This window comes from Salmo trutta, chromosome 28, assembly GCF_901001165.1.
Source record: "Salmo trutta chromosome 28, fSalTru1.1, whole genome shotgun sequence".
Lineage (NCBI taxonomy): Eukaryota > Metazoa > Chordata > Actinopteri > Salmoniformes > Salmonidae > Salmo > Salmo trutta.
In genome coordinates this window covers 14,636,298-14,658,095 of record NC_042984.1, presented here as the reverse complement: position 1 = coordinate 14,658,095, position 21,798 = coordinate 14,636,298, and the positions used below count along the sequence as shown (strand labels likewise).

At 41.7% G+C, this 21,798-nt stretch overlaps 1 protein-coding gene across 3 annotated transcripts; it reads right to left on the bottom strand.

The window, feature by feature from the left end:
* Positions 1 to 314: 314 nt before the first annotated feature.
* LOC115165581 (6-phosphofructo-2-kinase/fructose-2,6-bisphosphatase) lies at positions 315 to 21,388 on the bottom strand. 3 transcript variants are annotated; one of them, XM_029718784.1, is made up of 14 exons: positions 21,234 to 21,388; positions 14,132 to 14,257; positions 13,896 to 13,992; positions 13,561 to 13,627; positions 9,075 to 9,149; positions 8,839 to 8,895; positions 8,612 to 8,733; positions 8,096 to 8,303; positions 3,471 to 3,617; positions 3,097 to 3,201; positions 1,375 to 1,504; positions 1,184 to 1,246; positions 1,031 to 1,095; positions 315 to 926 (listed from the first exon to the last, which is right to left on the bottom strand). In XM_029718784.1, exons 1-14 carry the CDS (start codon positions 21,268 to 21,270, stop codon positions 867 to 869), a joined length of 1,359 nt encoding a protein of 452 aa, XP_029574644.1. In that variant the 5' UTR covers positions 21,271 to 21,388; the 3' UTR covers positions 315 to 866. The 3 variants fall into 3 exon arrangements, with proteins under 3 accessions (XP_029574644.1, XP_029574645.1, XP_029574643.1); XM_029718785.1 differs by lacking the exon at positions 21,234 to 21,388 and adding an exon at positions 20,909 to 21,164; XM_029718783.1 differs by lacking the exon at positions 21,234 to 21,388 and adding an exon at positions 15,539 to 16,865.
* Positions 21,389 to 21,798: the final 410 nt, after the last annotated feature.

Sequence of the window (21,798 nt, the reverse complement as noted above, 5' to 3'; positions counted from 1 at the left end):
GTGTTCACAAGTTTTCTTAAAAATACGTAATCAGTAGTGTTGCACATCTAGCCAAGCCAAGAGACTCCTTTAGCAAAGCTTTCTTACATCCAACAGGTCCTGCGTGGCTCGGTTGGTAGATCATGGTGCTTGCAACGCCAGGGTTGTGGTTTCGATGCCCACGTGGGACCAGTATGGGGGGAAAAAATCTGAAATGTACTCACTCACTACTGTAAGACCAGAGAGTCTGCTAAAATATAAACAGTTTGTTTGGGAACTGTTCATGATGTTGACACTCAGTCAGACATGTATCTTCAAGAAACACAGAATGACTACAAACAGATGTGTTTATTAATCTACCAGTTCACTAGAATGGAAGACATTTTACTTTCATCATCCTGTAGCCTAATGTCAGAATTGTCTGAGAAAACCTTTGATTGACCTCAAAACGTTAGGCCACTTTCACACTCTAGTGACAATACTATGTCAAACTACCTCTGACCCAGCCTGTCCGACTGCACTTCACCATGAGACTCCAGGGTCAGACAGAGCAGACTGATGCACATTTATTGGACATTATAGGTCAGTCAACAACACTCATACAGTACTGGGCTTTAGCTGTCCCATGTTGCCATTAGGAGGCAGAAAGTCCATTTCCCCCTTACTAGGTGTTCTACTAAGAGGATTAGGCAGTGGGGTTTGTCATTTTTGATCTTCTATTCATCTAGTCTTCTTCCTTATCTTTTTCCCCTTTGACACTTGCTGATTTTGACAAGTTTAATCGGAAAAGGTACAAAGACATAATTGATCGAACAATACATTTAAACTTGAAAATATAATATTGCTGTTTCAGTAAGGTCCTAGAGTCCATATCCTCTAAATCATATTCAAAAGTGGTCAGGAATAGTCTTCAGCGCCTCTTCTGGGTTTCTGGTTACATCCACATTCTACAACAACAACACAAATGGCGTTACACCGTTAGATTTGTGGAATCTCTTAGAACATTTTCCTATTGTGCTTGGAATAAATGGATATGTTTTGTAAAGCTTACCCCAGGTCTCTCTCTGTGCGTGTTGACTGCCTCAATGTTTAGGCAAATGTGCTCCACTCTACACCCTGTACCAGGAGAAAGAGATATGAGTGAAATTGTTGGATAAAATTACAACATCTAAATTTGTCAAAGTCCAATTGGACAACAACTTACCATAGGCCACCGGTGTAAGTTTGAGCACAGTATGAAGAGGACATTTTAGGTATGGTAACTCATCTGTGGAAAAAAAGTTGAACATGTCTTAGACCTAGTCTCTAGTCCAGTGCGCATGCGAGATTTGGTTCTGGGTGATGAGATGCCAAATGAATCCATGTCTTTTGGACTGTTATCCTACTATAAAGTACCTGCGGTTTTGTCTAGTAAGTAGGCCAGCAGACAACGCATGACGGCTTGATGACACACGACCAGCACATTCTCCTGTCTCTCCAGCTCCATGATCACTGGCTCCAGACGGTGGACCAGGTCTTCATACGACTGTGGTTGAGAGAGGGAAATGAATCACACCAGGAAATGTACCTTTTTCATTCTATTGCACCAGGAAATGTACATTCTTCATACTATTGCACCAGGAAATGTACCTTTTTCATTCTATTGCACCAGGAAATGTACATTCTTCATACTATTGCACCAGGAAATGTACCTTTTTCATTCTATTGCACCAGGAAATGTACCTTTTTCATTCTATTGCACCAGGAAATGTACATTCTTCATACTATTGCACCAGGAAATGTACCTTTTTCATTCTATTGCACCAGGAAATGTACCTTTTTCATTCTATTGCACCAGGAAATGTACATTCTTCATACTATTGCACCAGGAAATGTACCTTCTTCATACTATTGCACCAGGAAATGTACCTTCTTCATACTATTGCACTAACCTGAACCACACCATGCTCTCTATTTTCTTTCTTTCCTTACCAGCTCGGCTTGGTTCCAGCTGAAAACATTTGAATCCTTGAGCCAACAGGGTAAAAAAAATCTGTTGTATGTGCCCTTGAGCAAGGCACTTCACCTTAATCTGTTCCAGGGGTGCCGTACTACTATGGCTGACCCACACATTTCACTACACCTATCCGGTGTATGTGACAATAAAGAAGATCATCTTTAATTATCTTTCCCAGTCACTCAGATCCACCTCTACTAGGGTGGCTAAGATGTACTAAGATGTTCTACTAAGAGGATTAGGTGTTCTACTAAGAGGCTTAGGTGTTCTACTAAGAGGATTGGGTGTTCTACTAAGAGGACTAGGTGTTCTACTAAGAGGATTAGGTGTTCTACTAAGAGTATTAGGTGTTCTACTAGAGGACTAGGTGTTCTACTAAGATGACTAGGTGTTGTACTAAGATGACTAGGTGTTGTACTAAGATGACTAGGTGTTGTACTAAGATTACTAGGTGTTGTACTAAGAGGACTAGGTGTTGTACTAAGCGGACTAGGTGTTGTACTAAGATGACTAGGTGTTGTACTAAGATTACTAGGTGTTGTACTAAGATGACTAGGTGTTGTATTAAGAGGACTATGTGTTGTACTAAGTGGGCTAGGTGTTGTATTAAGAGGACTATGTGTTGTACTAAGAGGACTAGGTGTTGTACTAAGCGGAATAGGTGTTGTACTAAGATGACTAGGTGTTGTACTAAGATGACTAGGTGTTGTACTAAGATGACTAGGTGTTGTATTAAGAGGACTATGTGTTGTACTAAGAGGACTAGGTGTTGTACTAAGCGGACTAGGTGTTGTACTAAGATGACTAGGTGTTGTACTAAGATGACTAGGTGTTGTATTAAGAGGACTATGTGTTGTACTAAGCGGACTAGGTGTTGTACTAAGATGACTAGGTGTTGTACTAAGATGACTAGGTGTTGTATTAAGAGGCCTATGTGTTGTACTAAGATGACTAGGTGTTGTACTAAGAGGACTAGGTGTTGTACTAAGAGGACTAGGTGTTGTACTGTGATCACTAGGTGTTGTACTAAGATCTCCACAGTTTGTCTGAGTAATGTACAGTGTCTGTATATTTTGTGTGTATTTCGTAAGCAGTGTGTGGTGAATTAAGACAGGTCCTACCTCACCCTTGGGGTAACGGTACCGGTACTTGTCCTGGTCTCTCAGTGCAAACTCTTCTGGGTGGTTCTCCTGGATATCTTCATATGTCAACTCCTCACACACACCCTGAGGAGGAACGAGCAGTGCAGGGAAGATGTCAATGAGTGGTACGGGCATGTACAGTGATGAGTAACCTATCCCGAGCCTGAAAGATTTGCATTAGCTCTTCAGGGCAATGCATTGACTTTAGCTCAGTAGGCTACTTACCCCAGTTGGTCACGCATTCACTGCAAACTGTATACATGCATTACACACTCACATAAAATGTATGCTTAAACTCAACAGTGGTTAAATGCATCAATCTCATTTAAACTCAGCAGTAAACAGTGACTTACTGCATCAATCTCATTGAGAGCCTTCCACTGTTCGTATGGAATCCCCAGATGCTCTGCAGTCTGGATGGTCCTCTTCATATGGCTGGTCCACACCTTCAGATCCTTTATATGCTGGCCCTTGATGAAGCCCCCCAGAGCAGTGGCATACTACAGGGACAGACCATGTTCACAGGGAGTGGGGGGGGGGGGGGGGGGGGGGGGTTACACAATCATTTACTATAGAAGAAAGCTTTATTGTCCACTTTCTTTGCGGAGAATTACATTTTATATTTCTGCTTTCAACCCAACCCCCGAGACACATATACTTTATGCTTTATGTGTTTTTCTTTTCTACATAAGAGAGGGCCCAATACATTAAGTCATTGGGTGGGACAATAGCATTATATCTGGATTAAAACAATTATGTTTTAATTTTTTCCCTCACTCTACTTTTTTCATTCAACTTTTTCACCCCGGACGCTTTATCTGGACGTGGTTCTACAGGACCTCCACCAGCCGAAGCATAGTAATAGCATTAATATTATGCCTTCTAATTGCAGTCACTGTACTCATAATATACAGGATATCCGTGCTGCAAGCCCAGCTTCAGACGCAATCGTCAGGCAAGGGTAATTTAAGTGTAGGAATAAGTACAGATAGTAGTATAAATCCCCTCGCAAAGTCCCCAAAGCGGGACAATTTTCTCATGGCTTCTGGAAGGAAGTGCTGTAGGAATGCTCAACCGGTGTCACTCGTTCAGCCGATAGAAACTTTCAACCGGCTCTCCCCATTAAGCAACGAGTCGGAGTCAGAGGCTGAGCCTCCCACCATTAGCTCTGACAAATTGAAAACCCTAGTCATTGTCGACTCCATTACCCGCAGTATTAGATTTAAAGAATCATCCAGCGATCATACACTGTTTACCAGGGGACAGGGCTACCGATGTTAAGGCTAATCTGAAGATGGTGTTGGCTAGGTCTAAAACTGGTGAATGTGGAGAGTATAGGGATATGGTTACCTACGTCGGCACCAACAATGTTAGGATGAAACAGTCAGAGGTCACCAAACGCAACATAACTTCAGCGTGTAAATCAGCTGGAAAGATGTGTCGGCATCGAGTAATTGTCTACACATCTATCACTCCAGTGTTAATGCTCAATTGTAATTATTTCGCCATTATGTCCTATTTATTGCCTTACCTCCCTAATCTTACTACATTTGCACACACCGTATATAGATTTTTCTATTGTGTTATTGACTGTACATTTGTTTATCCCATGTGTAACTCTGTGTTGTTGTTTTTGTCGCATTGCTTTGCTTTATCTTGGCCAGGTCGGAGTTGTAAATGAGAACTTGTTCTCAACTGGCCTACCTGGTTAAATAAAGGTGAAATAAAACATTTAATTTCAAAAATCCATGATTGTGCCAATATTATCTCATTTATTTTCTACATCAAATTGTATAATGTTTTTAACTATACCTCAGTCTTAGTATACGTATTATCATTACCGAAATGATCAACCTCATTTCCAAAACCTATGTATCATTACCGTAACAGGTGTTCATTTAATGTTCATTTAATGAAAGGAAAAATAGTAGTTTGCATTAAATGGATGTACAGAATCTAAACGTTATGTTCTTTCAGGCTTGCCACATCATTTTGAAAATATGTCAGGTTTCAATGAAATGTCAAAAATATTAGGTTGTAGATTGAGAGAAATCAGTCAAAATCAAATAAAAATGTTAATTTAAAAATATATATTATTTCATAGTTTCAAGCAACTGTGCATGACTGTTAATAATCTATTTTAAAAAAAGTGAAATGTATTAGCTTTCCTAATGGTCTTGATGTTTTCAGACCGTTGTGGTAATGAGATTTTTAAGGACTTGTTTTGGAAAATATGTTCAAAAAGTGTTAAATTGTCAGTAAATGTTTTTAAAATAATGCTCACAAACACTTCAGACCTTGTTATTAATGCCTAAAAAGGAAATTTGTTGATGCAAGTCTTTTTAAAGATTTCATGTTTGAAACCTTTGAAACCAAGATTTCGTGAGAATCACCCTAGTGCTGCTTTTGACACCATCGATCACCACATTCTTTTGGAGAGATTGGAAACCAAAATCGGTCTACACGGACAAGTTCTGGCCTGATTTTAGATCTTATCTGTCGGGAAAGATATCAGTTTGTCTCTGTGGGTGGTTTGTCCTCTGACAAATCAACTGTAAGTTTTGGTGTTCCTCAAGGTTCTGTTTTCATTATATATTTTGTATATTTTACTTCTTGGTGATGTCATTCGGAAACATAATGTTAACTTTCACTGCTATGCAGACGATACACAGCTGTACATTTCGATGAAACATGGTGAAGCCCCAAAATTGTCCTAACTGGAAGCCTATGTTTCAAACATAAGGAAGTGGATGGCGGCAAAGGTATTACTTTTAAACTCAAACAAAGCAGAGATTCTAGTTCTAGGTCGGAAGAAACAAAGAGATCTTCTGTTGGATCTGACAATTAATCTTGATGGTTGTACAGTCGTCACAAATGAAACTGTGAAGGACCTCGGCGTTACTCTGGACCCTGATCTCTCTTTTGATGAACAAGACTATTTCAAGGAAAGCTTTTTTCCATCTTCGTAACATTGCAAAGATCTGAAACTTTCTGTCCAAAAATGATGCAGAAAAATTAATCCATGCTTTTGTCACTTCTAGATTAGACTTCTGCAATGCTCTACTTTCCGGCTACCCGGATAAAGCACTAAATAAACTTCAGTTAATGCTAAATACGGCTGCTAGAATCTTGACTAGAACCAAAAAATGTGATCATATTACTCCAGTGCTAGTGTAACAGTGTAGGTTCCGTCCCTCTCTTCGCCCCAACCTGGGCTCGAACCAGGGACCCTTGCACACATCAACAACTGACACCCCACGAAGCATCGTTACCCATCGCGCCACAAAAGCCGCGGCCCTTGCAACACAAGGGGAAACCCTACTTCAAGTCTCAGAGCGAGTGACGTCACTGATTGAAATGCTATTAGCGCGCACCACCGCTAACTAACTAGCCATTTCACATCGGTTACACTAGCCTCTGTTAAGGCTAGGGCTGATTTCAAGGTTTTACTGCTAATGCTAACCTACAAAGCATTGCATGGGCTTGCTCCTACAGTACCTATCTCTCCGATTTGGTCCTGCCGTTCATACACGTACCTACACGTACGCTACAGTCACAAGATGCAGGCCTCCTTATTGTCCCTAGAATTTCTAAGCAAACAGCTGGAGGCAGGGCTTTCTCCTATAGAGCTCCGTTATTATGGAATGGTCTGCCTATCCATGTGAGAGACGTAGACTTGGTCTCAACCTTTAAGTCTTTATTGAAGACTCATCTCTTCAGTAGGTTCTATGATTGAGCGTAGTCTGGCCCAGGGGTGTGAAGGTGAACGGAAAGGCACTGGAGCGACAAACCACAATGCGGTCTCTGCCTGGACGGTTCCTCTCTCTCCACTGGGATTCCCTGCCTCCAACTCTATTACGGGGGCTGAGTCACTGGCTTGCTGGTGCTCTTCCATCCCGTCCCTGGGAGGGGTGCATCGCTTGAGTGTGTTGAGTCACTGACGTGATCTTCCTGTCCAGGTTTGGCACCCCCCTCAAGTTTGTGTTGTGGGGGAGATCTTTGTGGGCTATACTCGGCCTTGTCTCAGGGTAGTAAGTTGGTGGTTGAAGATATCCTTCTAGTGGTGTGGGGACTGTGCTTTGGCAAAGTGGGTGGGGTTATATCCTGCCTGGTTGGCCCTGTCTGGGGGTATTGTCGAACGGGCCACAGTTGTCTTCCAACCCCTCCTGTCTCAGCCTCCAGTATTTATGCTGCAATAGCCTATGTGTCAGGGGGCTAGGGTCAGTCTGTTATATCTGGAGTATTTCTCCTGTCTTATCCGGTGTCCTGTGTGAATTTAACTATGCTCCCTCTAATTCTCTCTCTTTTTCTTTCTCTCTTTCTCTCGTCTCTCTTCTCATGGAGGACCTGAGCCATAGGACCATGCCTCAGGACTACCTGGCCTGATGACTCCTTGCTGTCCCCAGTCCACCTGGTCGTGCTGCTGCTCCAGTTTCAACTGTTCTGCCTGCGGTTAGGCCCTGACCTGTTCACCGGACGTGCTACCTTGTCCCGGACCTACTGTTTTCGACTCTCTCTCTCTACCACACCTGCTGTCTCTAACTCTGAATGATCGGCTATGAAAAGCCAACTGACCTTTACTCCTGAGGTGCTGACCTGTTGCACCCTCTACAACCACTGTGATTATTATTATTATTTGACCCTGCTGGTCATCTATGAACGTTTGAACATCTTGGCCATGTACTGTTATAATCTCCACCCGGCATAACCAGAAGAGGACTGGCCACCCCTCACAGCCTGGTTCCTCTCTAGGTTTCTTCCACTGTGCTTCTAAATTTACATCTGCATTGCTTGCTGTTTGGGGTTTTAGGCTGGGTTTCTGTATAGCACTTTGTGACATCGGCTGATGTAAAAAGGGCTTTATAAATACATTTGATTGATTGATGTAATATTAGTCTCTGGTGACAGGCAAAAAAAAATGGAATGTTAGCTGATTAGGTTCTGGGAGCCGAGATTCACGCTTGTGTGGCCTACTGACCTTGTGACCCCTGGGAGAGAGTCCTGAGTCTCCCCCAATGCGACCCAGCAGGTTCAGCTCGCTCTCCCCATGGCGGCTCAGGAAGATAGAGCGCGGTGTGACGTGGATGTTCATAAGGTAGTACACGATCCGGCTTTGTATATGGTCTTGCACACGGTTCACCAGGTACCTAGAGCCCACGTTGAAGATCTTGATGTAAGACAGATGCCTTTGTATAGGAAATATAGAGAGACACATAGGGAGACAATTATTATTCAAGACAGGTGCCGACACAATAACATGTAGGGGAAATACAGGAAGACAGATGGAGAGATGGATTTTTTGTTAATCACAGGTTTCGGATAACCAAGTATATTTTTCAGTTTAGTTTTTACTCTCTCTCTCATTCAGGGAGAGGAGCTGTTGGCATAAAGCCTGCTCCCAGATAGTTTTTTTGACAATGACTATAAAGGAGTTGGCAAGACAGCACAAACAGTTCTGGGACCAGGCTAGTTGGCACAGTCTGTTGAACTCTACCTGTCTTTCTCATCGTCCAAAGGCACATAGGTTTGCTTGTAGCACTCGATACGTTTCAGGAAGTCTGCCTGCGCCTCATCCTTGTCACAGTTCAAATAGTCTGGGCTGCTCACTTTCACTTCCTGGGACAAAGGTCAGTGTCACAGTGTAGAGTTTAACATCTTGTAGAGTTTAGCATCTTAGAAACAAAGAGCACTCTGGTAAGGTTTGAGAATAGACTTTCTCACCGTGATATTCTGTGCAATGATGTCTGGATCATCACAAATGGACTCCACAAAAAATACCTGTAAGGACAATTCAGTTGCGTTCATTATACCAAAGGGGTTTTGTCCAGTTTAAATTGAACATTAATGCATATCACCATCTGAGTTTGTAATTTAGCTTTTGCAGTGGTAGTAAAGTGTTTATTCATTATGTATAGTAGCAGCTACAGGACTGTCAGTTGGCCTGCCCTTGAACCTGCCTTGTAGCCTTTTTCCTTGGAAAAGCTCACAATGGATATCCTCCTCTCCCGTGTTGTGTTGGTAGCATCAAACACCTGGAGGGAAGAGGATATAAATTTGAGAGAAAATATTTTTTAATCGACTGTACAGATGTAGGATCTTAATTGTTTCACTATTTTGTTGCTGAGCATTTTCCTGTGTATTTGATTTTTTTAAAAGCTTCTATAGTTTGTCATTTCCACCACGAAAAATGTATCAACCCCTACAAAAAGGTCCATTAATTTTAACCCATATAAAAATTATAATTTCCTGTTTCTTCAGAATTATTTTCCTGCTGTAGCAAACTGCCTTAAATTAAGATCCTACATCTGTACATTCCAGTCAATGTAGCAGAACGTGGGCACTGTGGACACAGTGCAATGGTCCCTCAAAACTATTTTGGCACAGAGCAAATTTCAGGTCTTCTGAGCGCAAACTTGAACTTTGTGAAAAAAACGGTGTAACTTCCAGCGAAAGTTTACTCTGAACACTGTACTTGTTTTAAGTTACAGTTTTAACAGGGGCCAAGTAGGCCACTGTGGCTATTTGATCATAATGTAGGCCTACCAGAGTGGTCAACCATCAAAACAATGGAGAAAATACATCCCATAACATTTTAACATGGAAATACCTGTTCTATCATTCAGCCTATAGTAGCAGCCAATGTGTGGTGTTCAATGTAGGCCTACATTCCATGAGATGTTTGAAAAAACATGCAGGGCTTGACATTAACCTGTTTATCCACTTGTCCATCAGACAAGAAGGTGACTGAAAATGTTGTTGTGTTGTTTGATGTAAGAAACCACTTTACAAAGTAAAATGCATTATTATTCCCATACCATTATTACAGAGAATCAGAGAAATTATGCTACCCTCTGCCTATTGGCTACTTAGCTTATTCAAGCCTGTCTCAAAATACAACACTGCCCCTTTAAGGCAAAAAAAGCTCTTTACCTGAATCGCTTTTCAAAGATGTCTGGAAATGTACATGTTTTGTGGTCTTGTAGGAAGCAATAACTCCCTATCTATAACTGGGCTAATAACTCACTAACTAGCAAAGGATATGAACAAAATGTACACACGTCGCTACATGCAGCTCTCACTTTGATCTCAAAACAAGTGCATCTACTCTAGACCCCTCATGCTGTAAACACAGTCCAATTCAAAGTAAATTGCACAGATCGGTCTGTGTAGAGTACTTACTGAGTAGTGTGTGTCAATGCAATAGAATCCTACTCTGATGCTTTCTGCCAACAACAAAATCTCTTGCATAGTTCGTTTTGTTTCGATATGTTGCATTAAAAGTGGCTAAAAATGCATAGATTCGATCACAATTGCCACATTAAAGGGAAACGTTGATAGTGTTAACAGGGAAAACTCTAGAACAGTGGTCACCAATCTTTTCCGAGTCAAGATCACTTTCTGAGTCAAAATGCTAGCCGAGATCTACCGCTCTGTTTTTTTTAACATGACTTAAAAAACGTAAGACTATGCAACATTAACCAATTAAAACAGTACTGTAGCAATGAGGTTTGTGCAGTAAGCTATAGGCCCAATACATTATCACCACATATACAGTTGAAGTCGGAATTTACATACACTTAGGTTGGAGTCATTAAAACTAGTTTTTCAACCACTCCACAAATTTCTTGTTAACAAACTATAGTTTTGGCAAGTCGGTTAGGACATCTACTTTGCGCATGACACAAGTCATTTTTCCAACAATTGTTTACAGACATATTATTTCACTTATAATTCACTGTATCACAATTCCAGTGGGTCAGAAGTTTACATACACTAAGTTGACAGTGCCTTTCAACAGCTTGGAAAATTCCAGAAAATTATGTCATGGCTTTAGAAGCTTCTTCTTAATTTACATCATTTGAATCAATTGGAGGTGTACCTGTGGATGTGTTTCAAGGCCTACCTTCAAATCAGTGCCTCTTTGCTTGACATCATGGGAAAATCAAAAGAAATGAGCCAAGACCTCAGACTTTTTTTTAGACCTCCACAAGTCTGGTTCGTCCTTGGGAGCAATTTCCAAATGCCTGAAGGTACCACGTTCATCTGTACAACCAATAGTACGCAAGTATAAACACCATGGGACCACACAGCCGTCATACCGCTCAGGAAGGAGACGCATTCTGTCTCCTAGAGATGAACGTACTTTGGTGCGAAAAGTGCAAATCAATCCCAGAACAACATCAAAGGACCTTGTGAAGATGCTGGAGGAAACAGGTACAAAAGTATCTATATCCACAGTAAAACGAGTCCTAAATCAACATAACCTGAATGGCCGATCAGCAAGGAAGAAGCCAGTGCTCCAAAACCGCCAAAAAAAGCCAGACTACGGTTTGCAACTGCACATGGGGACAAAGATCGTACCTTTTGGAAAAATGTCCTCTGGACTGATGAAACAAAAATAGAACTGTTTGGCCATAATGACCATCATTATGTTTGGAGAAAAAAGGGGGAGGCTTTCAAGCCAAAGAACATCATCCCAACCGTGAAGCACGGGGGTGACAGCATCATGTTGTGGGGGTGCTTTGCTGCAGGAGGGACTGGTGCACTTCACAAAATAGATGGCATCATGAGGGAGGAAAATTATGTGGATATATTGAAGCAACATCTCAAGTCATCAGTCAGGAAGTTAAAGCTTGGTCGCAAATGGGTCTTCCAAATGGACAATGACCCCAAGCATACTTCCAAAGTTGTGGCAAAATGGCTTATGGACAACAAAGGCAAGGTATTGGAGTGGCCATCACAAAGCCCTGACCTCCATCCTATAGAAAATGTGTGGGCAGAACTGAAAAAGCATGTGCGAGCAAGGAGGTCTACAAACCTGACTCAGTTACACCAGGTCTGTCAGGCGGAATGGGCCAAAATTCACCAAACTTATTGTAGGAAGCTTGTGAAAGGCTACCCGAAACGTTTGATCCAGGTAAACAATTTAAAGGCAATGCTACCAAATACTAATTGAGTGTATGTAAACTTCTGACCCACTGAGAATGTGATGAAAGAAATAAAAGCTGAAATAAATTCTTCTCTCAACTATTATTCTGACATTTCACAGTCTTAAAATAAAGTGGTGATCCTAACTGACCTAAAACAGGGTATTTTTAGGATTAAATGTCAGGAATTGTGAAAAACTGAGATTAAATGTATTTGGCTAAAGTGTATGTAAACTTCCGACTTCAACTGTATTATCACCGCATTGTTGTTCGGGCATTTAAAAAAAATTGTATTTAAAAATTTGAGGTAGGCTATATGATCATACCCGTAATAGATCCGTTGTTGTATTACTTGTGAGGCACAGCTGAGTGAGCAAACATTTAAATATTTTACTGGGCTGATGGTGCCTGCATCTGATCTTCAGTCTCAATGGAGGGAGAGAGCAGCAGACTTAGGGTCTGGCTCTCAACATCCCTCTGCTCTCCCTTTCCTCCACTGACACTGACCAAAAAGGGACACCGTCTTCCAGCTGATGGTGAAACTGGAGTTGCACCGCACCTCATGCACAAATGTATGTTGTTACTCTTATGAACAGATACAGGGAAATATTCCTCAATGTTAAAAAGACCCAAGCCTCTAATTATAACAACAACGCAAGCCTATATATATATATATACTTTCCTACTCATTCATTACTGCTACAGTGCTTGTTGTAGCGCTGAGTGGAAATAGGAAAAACGCACGTTTTATGTTGAATACGAAGTGTTGACAGTGCTGAGTAAGAACTTAAACATGAACTCACTTGTAAAACAGCAGCTCTTTGCTATATTCATTGACAGTCTCTCTCTAGTCATGGTTTTAAACGTTTTGAAATCTCACAGTATCCATTTTGCTGTAGCTTTCTTTTATGCCTGCTACGTTACTGCAGACACGTGAACTGAGACATCCGATTGGCCCATGGTAGGCCTATAGTGCACTTGATTTGCTCTCCGGTCCCGCCAGCAGGCAGAGTTTGTACCTTCAGATGCATGAAATTGTTCAAAATGGCAAAACAAAATAGGAACACAAGGCTTTATCTTTGGGTTTTTTACAGAAATGTTTGGCGATCGATTAGGAATGCCTTGGAGATCTATCAGTTGAGTTTGATGACCACTGCTCTAGAAAGTTGAGAGAAGTTCAATCTCGTACTTCTCTTTGTGGGCTGATATTTCTTCTGCGTGGCAGTCCCGGGGGAGCTGAGCAGCAGTCTTGGGACTACTGTGCACCCGCAGCTTAGAGGGAACATTGGCACAGTGTATATTTCTTTAACCTTTATTTAATCTGTAAGTCCATAGAGGTCAAAATATATTTTTACCCATGGAGACCTGGAAGTGTCCAGTATATCATGTACAGTGTGTTTGAAGTTCAATGTCCTGTCCACCCTGAGTACAGTATGTCTCAGTCATGTGTAAGAGGTATGGTGTGTTTGCCCTATTGACAGTCAGCTCAGAGGGGCAGTTTTAAACTCTTACTCACGGCTACTTGTCCATGTTCCTTTGAGAAGTAGATAACTACATCTTTAAGGGCATTTGTAGCGCAGGCCCTGAGAAAGAAAATTCAATGAGAAATCGTTGGATTAACCACAGAAAGATAATTCACAGCACAAAAGGACATAGCAAGTCAGTTGTTACGTAATACTTTACACAAACCACCACTAGTCTGCACCTGAAATGTCACCCTATTCCCTATACAGTGCACTGCTACTTTGACCATGAAAGTAGTGGGAAAATAGAGTGCTATCTCAGACGCAGTCCCACCCATAGCTTCATCACATAGATAGAGCAACCCCTCAAACCTGAGGAATCTCTTACCTGCGAATCTGCATGGCCTCCTCATTGTCCGGTCTGAAGAACTCGAAGTTCTTGTAGCTCTGGACTGCTTCCCTGCGATACTGGCCCAAGTTGAAGACTAGACGATAGGTGATTGATGATAGATGATGGAGGATAGATAAGGGAAAGACCATCAACTCCAATCCTCAGTGACGTGTATGAGTACTCAAGCACACCTCAGGTCATTTAACTTGGCTAGTGTGTGGGTGTGAACTGACCCTTTGTTGGAACCCCTATCCAGTTGAGGTAGCGGGAGAGCTTCTTGGATATGTATGTCTTCCCCCTGGCAGGCAGTCCAACCATCACAATCAGAGTGGGGGAGTTGGTGAGCTGGGGCACGGAGGCTGGGGAAAACAAGACAGACCTTAGGAATCTACTGTACATGCCTGGTCAGTAAATAGAATGGTTCTCTGTGAACACTTTTAACAAGGCACAAATCAATGGTGAGAGTAAACACTTCCACACACAGTGTGTGTGTGTGTGTGTGTGTGTGTGTGTGTGTGTGTGTGTGTGCGCGTGCGTGTGTGTGTGCGTGCATGTGTGTACCAAGTGCCGAGGTAATCCTCACCATCTCCTCAAGAGAGAGAACACCAGGGGACAGAGAGATCAAATATCTGTTAACCAGGGCACACCTATCAGATGAGTCATCTCCCAACAGGCAAGGATTGGTTGAGCCCTCATTGTTACCATGCTGTGTCTTACTTACCTCGTCAACAAGATCGCAAGAGGTAATGTGTTCTGCATAATAATCCTAGAGTAATTAGCCAACTCCTTTAAGAGTGTAAGACTACTTCAGAGTATATCCTGAGAACCACAGAGTATCCCATGCAGCCAGTCACATCGGTGACAACACCACACTGGGACAAGGGTGCCATTGCAGACAGTACCAGCATGCAGTACCTCTTGTTCAGCATGAGATTTCATCATAGAAACAAAATAACAGTCAAAGCATGTGGAACAGAATCATTCCACAGGCTACATCAGACCTCTCAATAAAGTAATGTTCGAACTGCATATCCACACACTGCACCAGATATCATTTCACATGTCAGGAAGTAACTCCACTTAACTGAGACTTTAGAAGAGCGTTACAGTACAATAGGTAGTACGAGGGAGGATATAGGAGAACCAGGACATATTGCAGGATATAGAAGCTGGTAGTCTGTATGAATGATGACTGACTGCAGCGTCAGTATACAGTATCCATGCATTACAGGTCACAGGACAATGTTAGAGTAGGATTAATCTTATTCTCTCACATGGGGCATGGAGGAGGAGGGAGGGAAGCCATTCAACAGATCTACGATTTACACTAGGAAACAATCAATCATAGTCTTAACATGGCAACAAGATCAACACTTGAGCACTCATCCACCTGTTGTTGAAGATAACTTCCGTGGCTTATACTAATGAATGAATTAGGAAGTTGAGAGGAAAGAAGAGACAGAGAAAACAGACAGGAGAAGAGAAGGAGCGAGAGACAGAGAGAGAGAGACAGAGACAAAGAGAGAGCAAGCGAGAAACAGACAAACAGACGGAAACAGACAGAAACAGGCAGAAACAGACAGAAACAGGCAGAAAAAGAGAAAGACAGCACTAGACAGAAATTGGTTCTTCACACTTACAGCCTCTCCGGCGACTTAGCTTGCAGCTTCCCATCCCCAACCATGGCACCCATATCTTGAGCAGAGGAGTCTGCGTGAGCTCATTCTTCTCCTGTTCTGTGGTCATGTCAGCACTCGGCAGAGCCCAGACAGACAGAGTCATGCAACACAGCACAGTCCCCCTGGCCCTGTTCAGCGGAGCGAGTGGGAGTGAGGGAGACAAGAGGAGCAACACAGCCGCTTGCTTCAGTGAACTCTGGCGGGGTCACCTGACTGTTGCCAAGGAGCAGAAGGCGGAGGGGACGCTGGAAGGGGAGGACCGATTCCCTAAATAATGCAATACTTTTGACCAGGGTCCATAGGGCTCTGGTTCCCTATATAATGCAATACTTTTGACCAGGGTCCATTGGGAATTTGGTGCCATTTGGGACACATGTTAGCTCACTGATGCCATGCTGTTTCACTGCTACTCAGCAGTTAGCGTAGAACATGGTCAGAGGCCAACTACTTTAGAGGGATCTAAAATATCCTGGGATATCAGCCAGTAGGGAGGAGGAATCACAAAGTTACACAAGTCTGTGTTGTGGTGGTGACATGGCACTAAAGCATTAAATATATCAGTCCTTTTGAAGAACAAGCTCATCACAGAGTAACAGTTTACCATAGTTAACTGTTATGATGAACTGATCAAAACAATATATGTTGTGAGGCTATAGTACAGCACATATATGTCGCTTGACTTGTATTTGGCAACGGTGTGGTGTTGCTCAGTTATACCACAAGGTGGCAGTTGGAAGTCAGAGTTCACAGTTCCTTTTGAAATGTTAATCCAGAGGAAAGATCAACTGGCTCTATCATTACATACACTCACTGTCTGTAGCCTGTAGGAAGCAAATAAACTGACAAAACAGCTCCTCCCCATGTTCTCTGCTGTTTTTCTGCTCTGGTGCAATCATTCTCATTCAGAAAATATCTCACTTTGTTGACAGTACTTCAAGAGGTTACCAAGGCAATGAGGCATTGACCTGACTAAGGAATTAGACATCTAACAACCTATGAGAGAGACATGGACAGTCCCTGATCTCATTACAACTTAATGCAGTGGAGTATTTAAGGGAAGAGGCGTCATGGGTTAGATAATGTCATCAATACGTAATGTAGCCTCCCAGCAGGCGAGCAAGACTGGTTGAAAGGACATCATTACTACACCATTACAAGCTGGTTGCAAACTAGCTGTATTGATGTCATTTCAACCAGTTTGTCCACTGGGCCCGCTGGGAATTGTTACCCCCTCAATTCTTATTTATGTTATGTCCATACATTCTTAGAAAAAAAATTGCTATCTAGAACCAAAAAGGCTTCTTCGGCTGTCCCCATAGGAGAACCCTTTGAAACAACTTTTTGTTTTAAAAGAGTTCTACATGGAACCAAAAAGGGTTCTCCTATGGGGATAGCAAATTAACCCTTTTGGAACGCTTTTTTCTACGAGTGTAGGCCTACCGTATAGTATCAGGTTTTACATGCAGTGGCAACATTGTTTAGACATTTCCACTGTGGGGTTTGCTGTAACAAATTTTTACTTAGACCTGCAGTAACTTAGCAAGGGTGAAATGGGCATTGGAACAGGATACTTTGAATAAAACTTTCTGGTCAAATTCTAACAGAGACAGACAGTTAGTTTGGCAGTTAGTCTTACAGTGTCTTGGCCTCTGCCATTACTCCGCAACAGAACATGTAATTCCCATAACACAGCTGGACATTCTGCATCTAAGTGTCAGACCTCATACCAACTGCTAAGCTACCTAACTGACCACATTCTGGGCAAATCGTACCGTAGGCCTATGTTGGCATATGTTAAAAAGGTTAAGCATCAAACCTGATATTCTGCAGTACAGACAATGTTTATGCCTTTCAGCAACAGTAATGACCACAGAGTCTAGACCTGTTTTTGTTAGTAGAGCCCAGGAGAAGCGAGAGAGGAACATGCTATCCCTGCTGGCTGAGAGTTTGGCCTGGCAAGAATGTAGCCTGGCCTCCCTGCTCCAAATAGAATGGCAGGGATTGACTGCACTGTAGCTGCTGAGCAATGAGCTATGATTGGGCAGCTGCTGTAAACCACAGCTAAATGTAAGTGTGTTCCTGAAAACATCTCTCTCTCTCTCTGAGGTACTGTAAACTGCATAATAAAAGTTTACATGGAACATACTGTACTTAAAGGTCCAATGCAGAAATGTTTATCTCAATATCAAATCATTTTTCGGTAACAATATAGTTCTTACTGTGATTGTTTTCAATTTAAATGGTCAAAAATGAACAAAAACAGCTTCCTAACAAAGAGCAATTTCTCAAGCAAGAATCTTGCTAGGACTATCAGAAAACTAGCTTCTATGGCAGAGACATGGCAGAGAGGTTTGAAACTTTCTTTCTTATTGGTCTATTAACTTGTGATGTCACCAGTCTCGCCAAAACTCCATCCCATGAAGAACAGGCTGAAATTTCAAACAGTCTTTTCAAATAGTTCTTGCACTAAAAGGGCATTACCATAATTTTCAAAATTTCACAATATTATTCCAAACTCATAGTGTGGAAATATATATACACCCAGAAAATCACATTTTTCACTGCACTGGGCCTTTAAGGTTGAGGTTGAGGTTACATTCCATATGAATATGGAATGAGATATTAAGATGGCAAGAGGGTACATTACATTTTGGAGTTGGTTTATGCAAGATTCCTTCAGAAGACAGACCGTCCCGTTCCGTAACAGGTCCCAAAGAGCTGATCAGGTTCCATATGAAGGGTCCTGCTTGGATAACTATCCCAGTACAGTTGACTAGCTTCTTTCATTTATTCACATATAGGCTGCTAGCAGAAAACTGAACCCAATCCTAACCATTCATTCACTGATAGGCTACAACAGATGTAAAGATGATCACTCTTTTGTTGCAGAGAATTTTCAATCAATCAATTAAAATCAAAGTTTATTGGTCGGTTACAGAGATTTGCAGATGTTTTCACAGGTTTTCACGACGCCAACAGTGCAGCAATAATACCTAGCAATACAAAACAATATACACATAATCGAAAAAGTTAAAAGAAATAAATAAAAAATATCAGAACGAGCAATGTCAGAGTCCTGAATATAAATAATATATATATATATTATTTATATTTACAGTTGAAGTCGGGAGTTTACATACACCTTAGTCAAATACATTTAAACTGTCTTGGGTCAGTTAAGATCACCACTTTACTTTAAGAATGTGAAATGTCAGAATAGTAGTAGAGAGGATAACTTATTTCAGCTTTTATTTGTTTCATCACATTCCCAGTGGGTCAGAAGTTTACATACACTCAATTAGTATTTGGTAGCATTGCCTTTAAATTGTTTAACTTGGGTCAAACGTTTTTAAAGGCAATGCTACCAAATACTAATTGATTGTATGTAAACTTCTGACCCACTGGGAATGTGATGAAACAAATAAAAGCTGAAATAAATCATTCTCTCTACTATTATTGTCACGTCCTGACCATGGTAAGCTGTTATTTTCTATGGTAGACTGGTCAGGGCGTGACAGGGGGTGTTTTTCTATGTTTTGTATTTCTATGTTCAGGTTCTAGTTTTCTATTTCTATGTTGGGTTTGTTTGGGATGATCTCCAATTAGAGGCAGCCGGTCCTCGTTGTCTCTAATTGGAGATCATACTTATGTAGGGGTTTTTTTCACCTGGGTTTGTGGGATCTTGTTTTTGTATTGCTCAGTGAAGCCTGCAGAACGTGACATTTGTGTTTCTTTGTTTTATTGTTTTTGTATAGTGTTTTGAGTTAATAATAAATATTTATCATGAGCACTAAACACACTGCACCTTAGTCTACTCCTTACGACGATCGCCACAATTATTCTGACATTTCACATTCTTAAAATAAAGTGGTGATCCTAACTGATCTAAGACAGGGAATTCTTCTTGGATTAAATGTCAGGAATTGTGCAAAACTGAGTTTAAATGTATTTGGCTAAAGTGTATGTGTAAGGGGTGCGTAACCGGTGGCAGGGAAGTCAGACGCAGGAGAGCAGAACTAGGTAATAGCCGGAGCAGTTTAATAGCAAAACCAACAGCATAAAAATAACAAGACATGGGTACAAAACCCGTCGCACACCAGTCAACACGTGCGCTTACAATAAACAATACCACACAAAGACATGGGGGCAACAGAGGGTTAAATGCACAACACGTAATTAGGGACTGAAAACCAGGTGTGTGGGAAAACAAGACAAAACAAATGGAAAATAAAAAATGGATCGGCGATGGCTAGAAGACCGGTGACGCCGAACAAGGAGAGGAACCGACTTCGGCAGAAGTCGTGACAGTATGTAAACTTCCGACTTCAACTGTATATATGCTCAGTGTACAACAAATTAAGTATAGTTTCCTAATATTGAGTTGCACCACCGCCACCCCACCCCACCAATGCTGGCCCATGTTGACGCCAATGCTTCCCAAAGTTGGATGTCCTTTGGGTGGTGGACTATTCTTGATACACACATGAAATTGTTTAGCATGGAAAACCCAGCATTGTTGCAGCTCTTGACACAAACCGGTGCGCCTGGCACCTACTACCATACCTTTGCATATTTTGTCTTGTCCATTCACCCTCTGAATGGCACACATACACAATCCATGTCTCAATTGTCTCAAGGCTTAAAAATCCTTATTTAATCTGTCTCCTCCCCTTCATCTACACTGATTGAAGTGGAATTAACAAGTGACATCAATAAGGGATCATAGCTTTCACCTGGATTCACCTGGTCAGTCTATGTCATTAAAAGAGCAGGTGTTCATAATGTTTAAACACTCAGTGTGTAATGGTGTGTATAGACAGTATATTAATAGAAAAGGTGTGTACAGGTGAAGTTATATAGGATGAGCCTTGAATAAAATACAGTATATACATCTGAAGTTTCTAAAACAGTATATAAACTTTTTCTCCACATCAGGAAATGTTAACTTCTAGTGTATTCAAGGTTTAAAAAGGCTTCCTTTTTGTGATACAAAAAATGTATCAACCTCTACAAACAATATCCATTATTTATAATGACCTGACCAAGATCCGCTTCAGATGGAGCTTTAACAGTGTGCGGGCCTTCTTGTTCTATACCATTATTTATAATCCACATAATAATTCACATTTCCTGTTGCTGCAGAATTAATTTCCTGCTATAGCAAACTGGCTCCAATTAAGATCCTACAACTGTAGCATTCATTCAGTGATAGGCTACTACTATACTTGACTGTGCTAATCATACTGTAACAGAGCACAAAGATGATACCACTTCTGTATAAGGAAATAGAGGGAAACAACAGAAGATATCAGAGTTACCAGAGTGACAGACCTTCCCAAGTCCTTTCCATTTTCGTCTGTGTGTCCATCCTTTCTAAATCAAGGCAGCTTGAAACCCAGAGAAGATGTTGTCCAGTCTGTAGCAGTGTCTGCTGCACTGTCTAAATCCTAGAGTGTAACACCAATCCACCAAGTCTATTTTGCTCGTGTGTATTTCTGTGCTGCTGCACTTAGCCCCCTGAACAACATGTGCTCATAACAACATGTGCATAGACAGAACTGAACCAGCATAGTAAAGTTGGACTTTACCATATCATCTTAGCGCTTCCTACTCCTCTCTCTCAAGAGAGTGCATGTTTATCAATGAATGCTCTCACCTGCGCTGTCACAGCGGCACCTCATTATGTATTCCATATGGAGCAGTTCTATCCCTGCAGGGTGCACTGTCTGAAGAAGACTTACTAATGCCTATGGCTCTGCTGTCAGATGCTCTTATTAATGTAACCAAACCCCTCCGCCAAAGCATTCTCTCCCCCCTCACCACCTTCTCCCTCTTTCTACGACACATGGACATACGCTGGGCTTGTCCTTTAATGTTTGCCAGGTCTTGGGTTCACCATTCACAACTTACACACACACACACACACGCGCACACGCACGTGCATACGCACACTCACATATACGCACACTCACACACACACACACAGCCAGGGAAGTGAGCTCATAACAGGAGCAAAGGTCACCGAGGGGATTTGAACGTTTACAACTCCGTGGCTTCGCTTATCATTCAGACCTGGGTTTGAATAGCATTTGAAATCTTTCAAATACTATTAGCTTTAGCTTTAGCCTGCCTGTAGTGCCAGGCGGGCTGGTTTTACCCTTCTGTGACTCTTCTATTGGTTCAATTGCACCAGGCAAACTTAATCAAGCCCAGCTAAACTA

Coding starts and splice junctions, on each gene's coding strand:
- LOC115165581 (XM_029718783.1), bottom strand. CDS start 15,680: ATGACTCTGTCTGTCTGGGCTCTGCCGAGTGCTGACATGACCACAGAA. Junction 14,258..15,538: donor GCTAAGTCGCCGGAGAGGCT/GTAAGTGTGAAG, acceptor TGTTTTCCCCAG/CCTCCGTGCCCCAGCTCACC. Junction 1,505..3,096: donor ACCGTTACCCCAAGGGTGAG/GTAGGACCTGTC, acceptor TCTCAACCACAG/TCGTATGAAGACCTGGTCCA.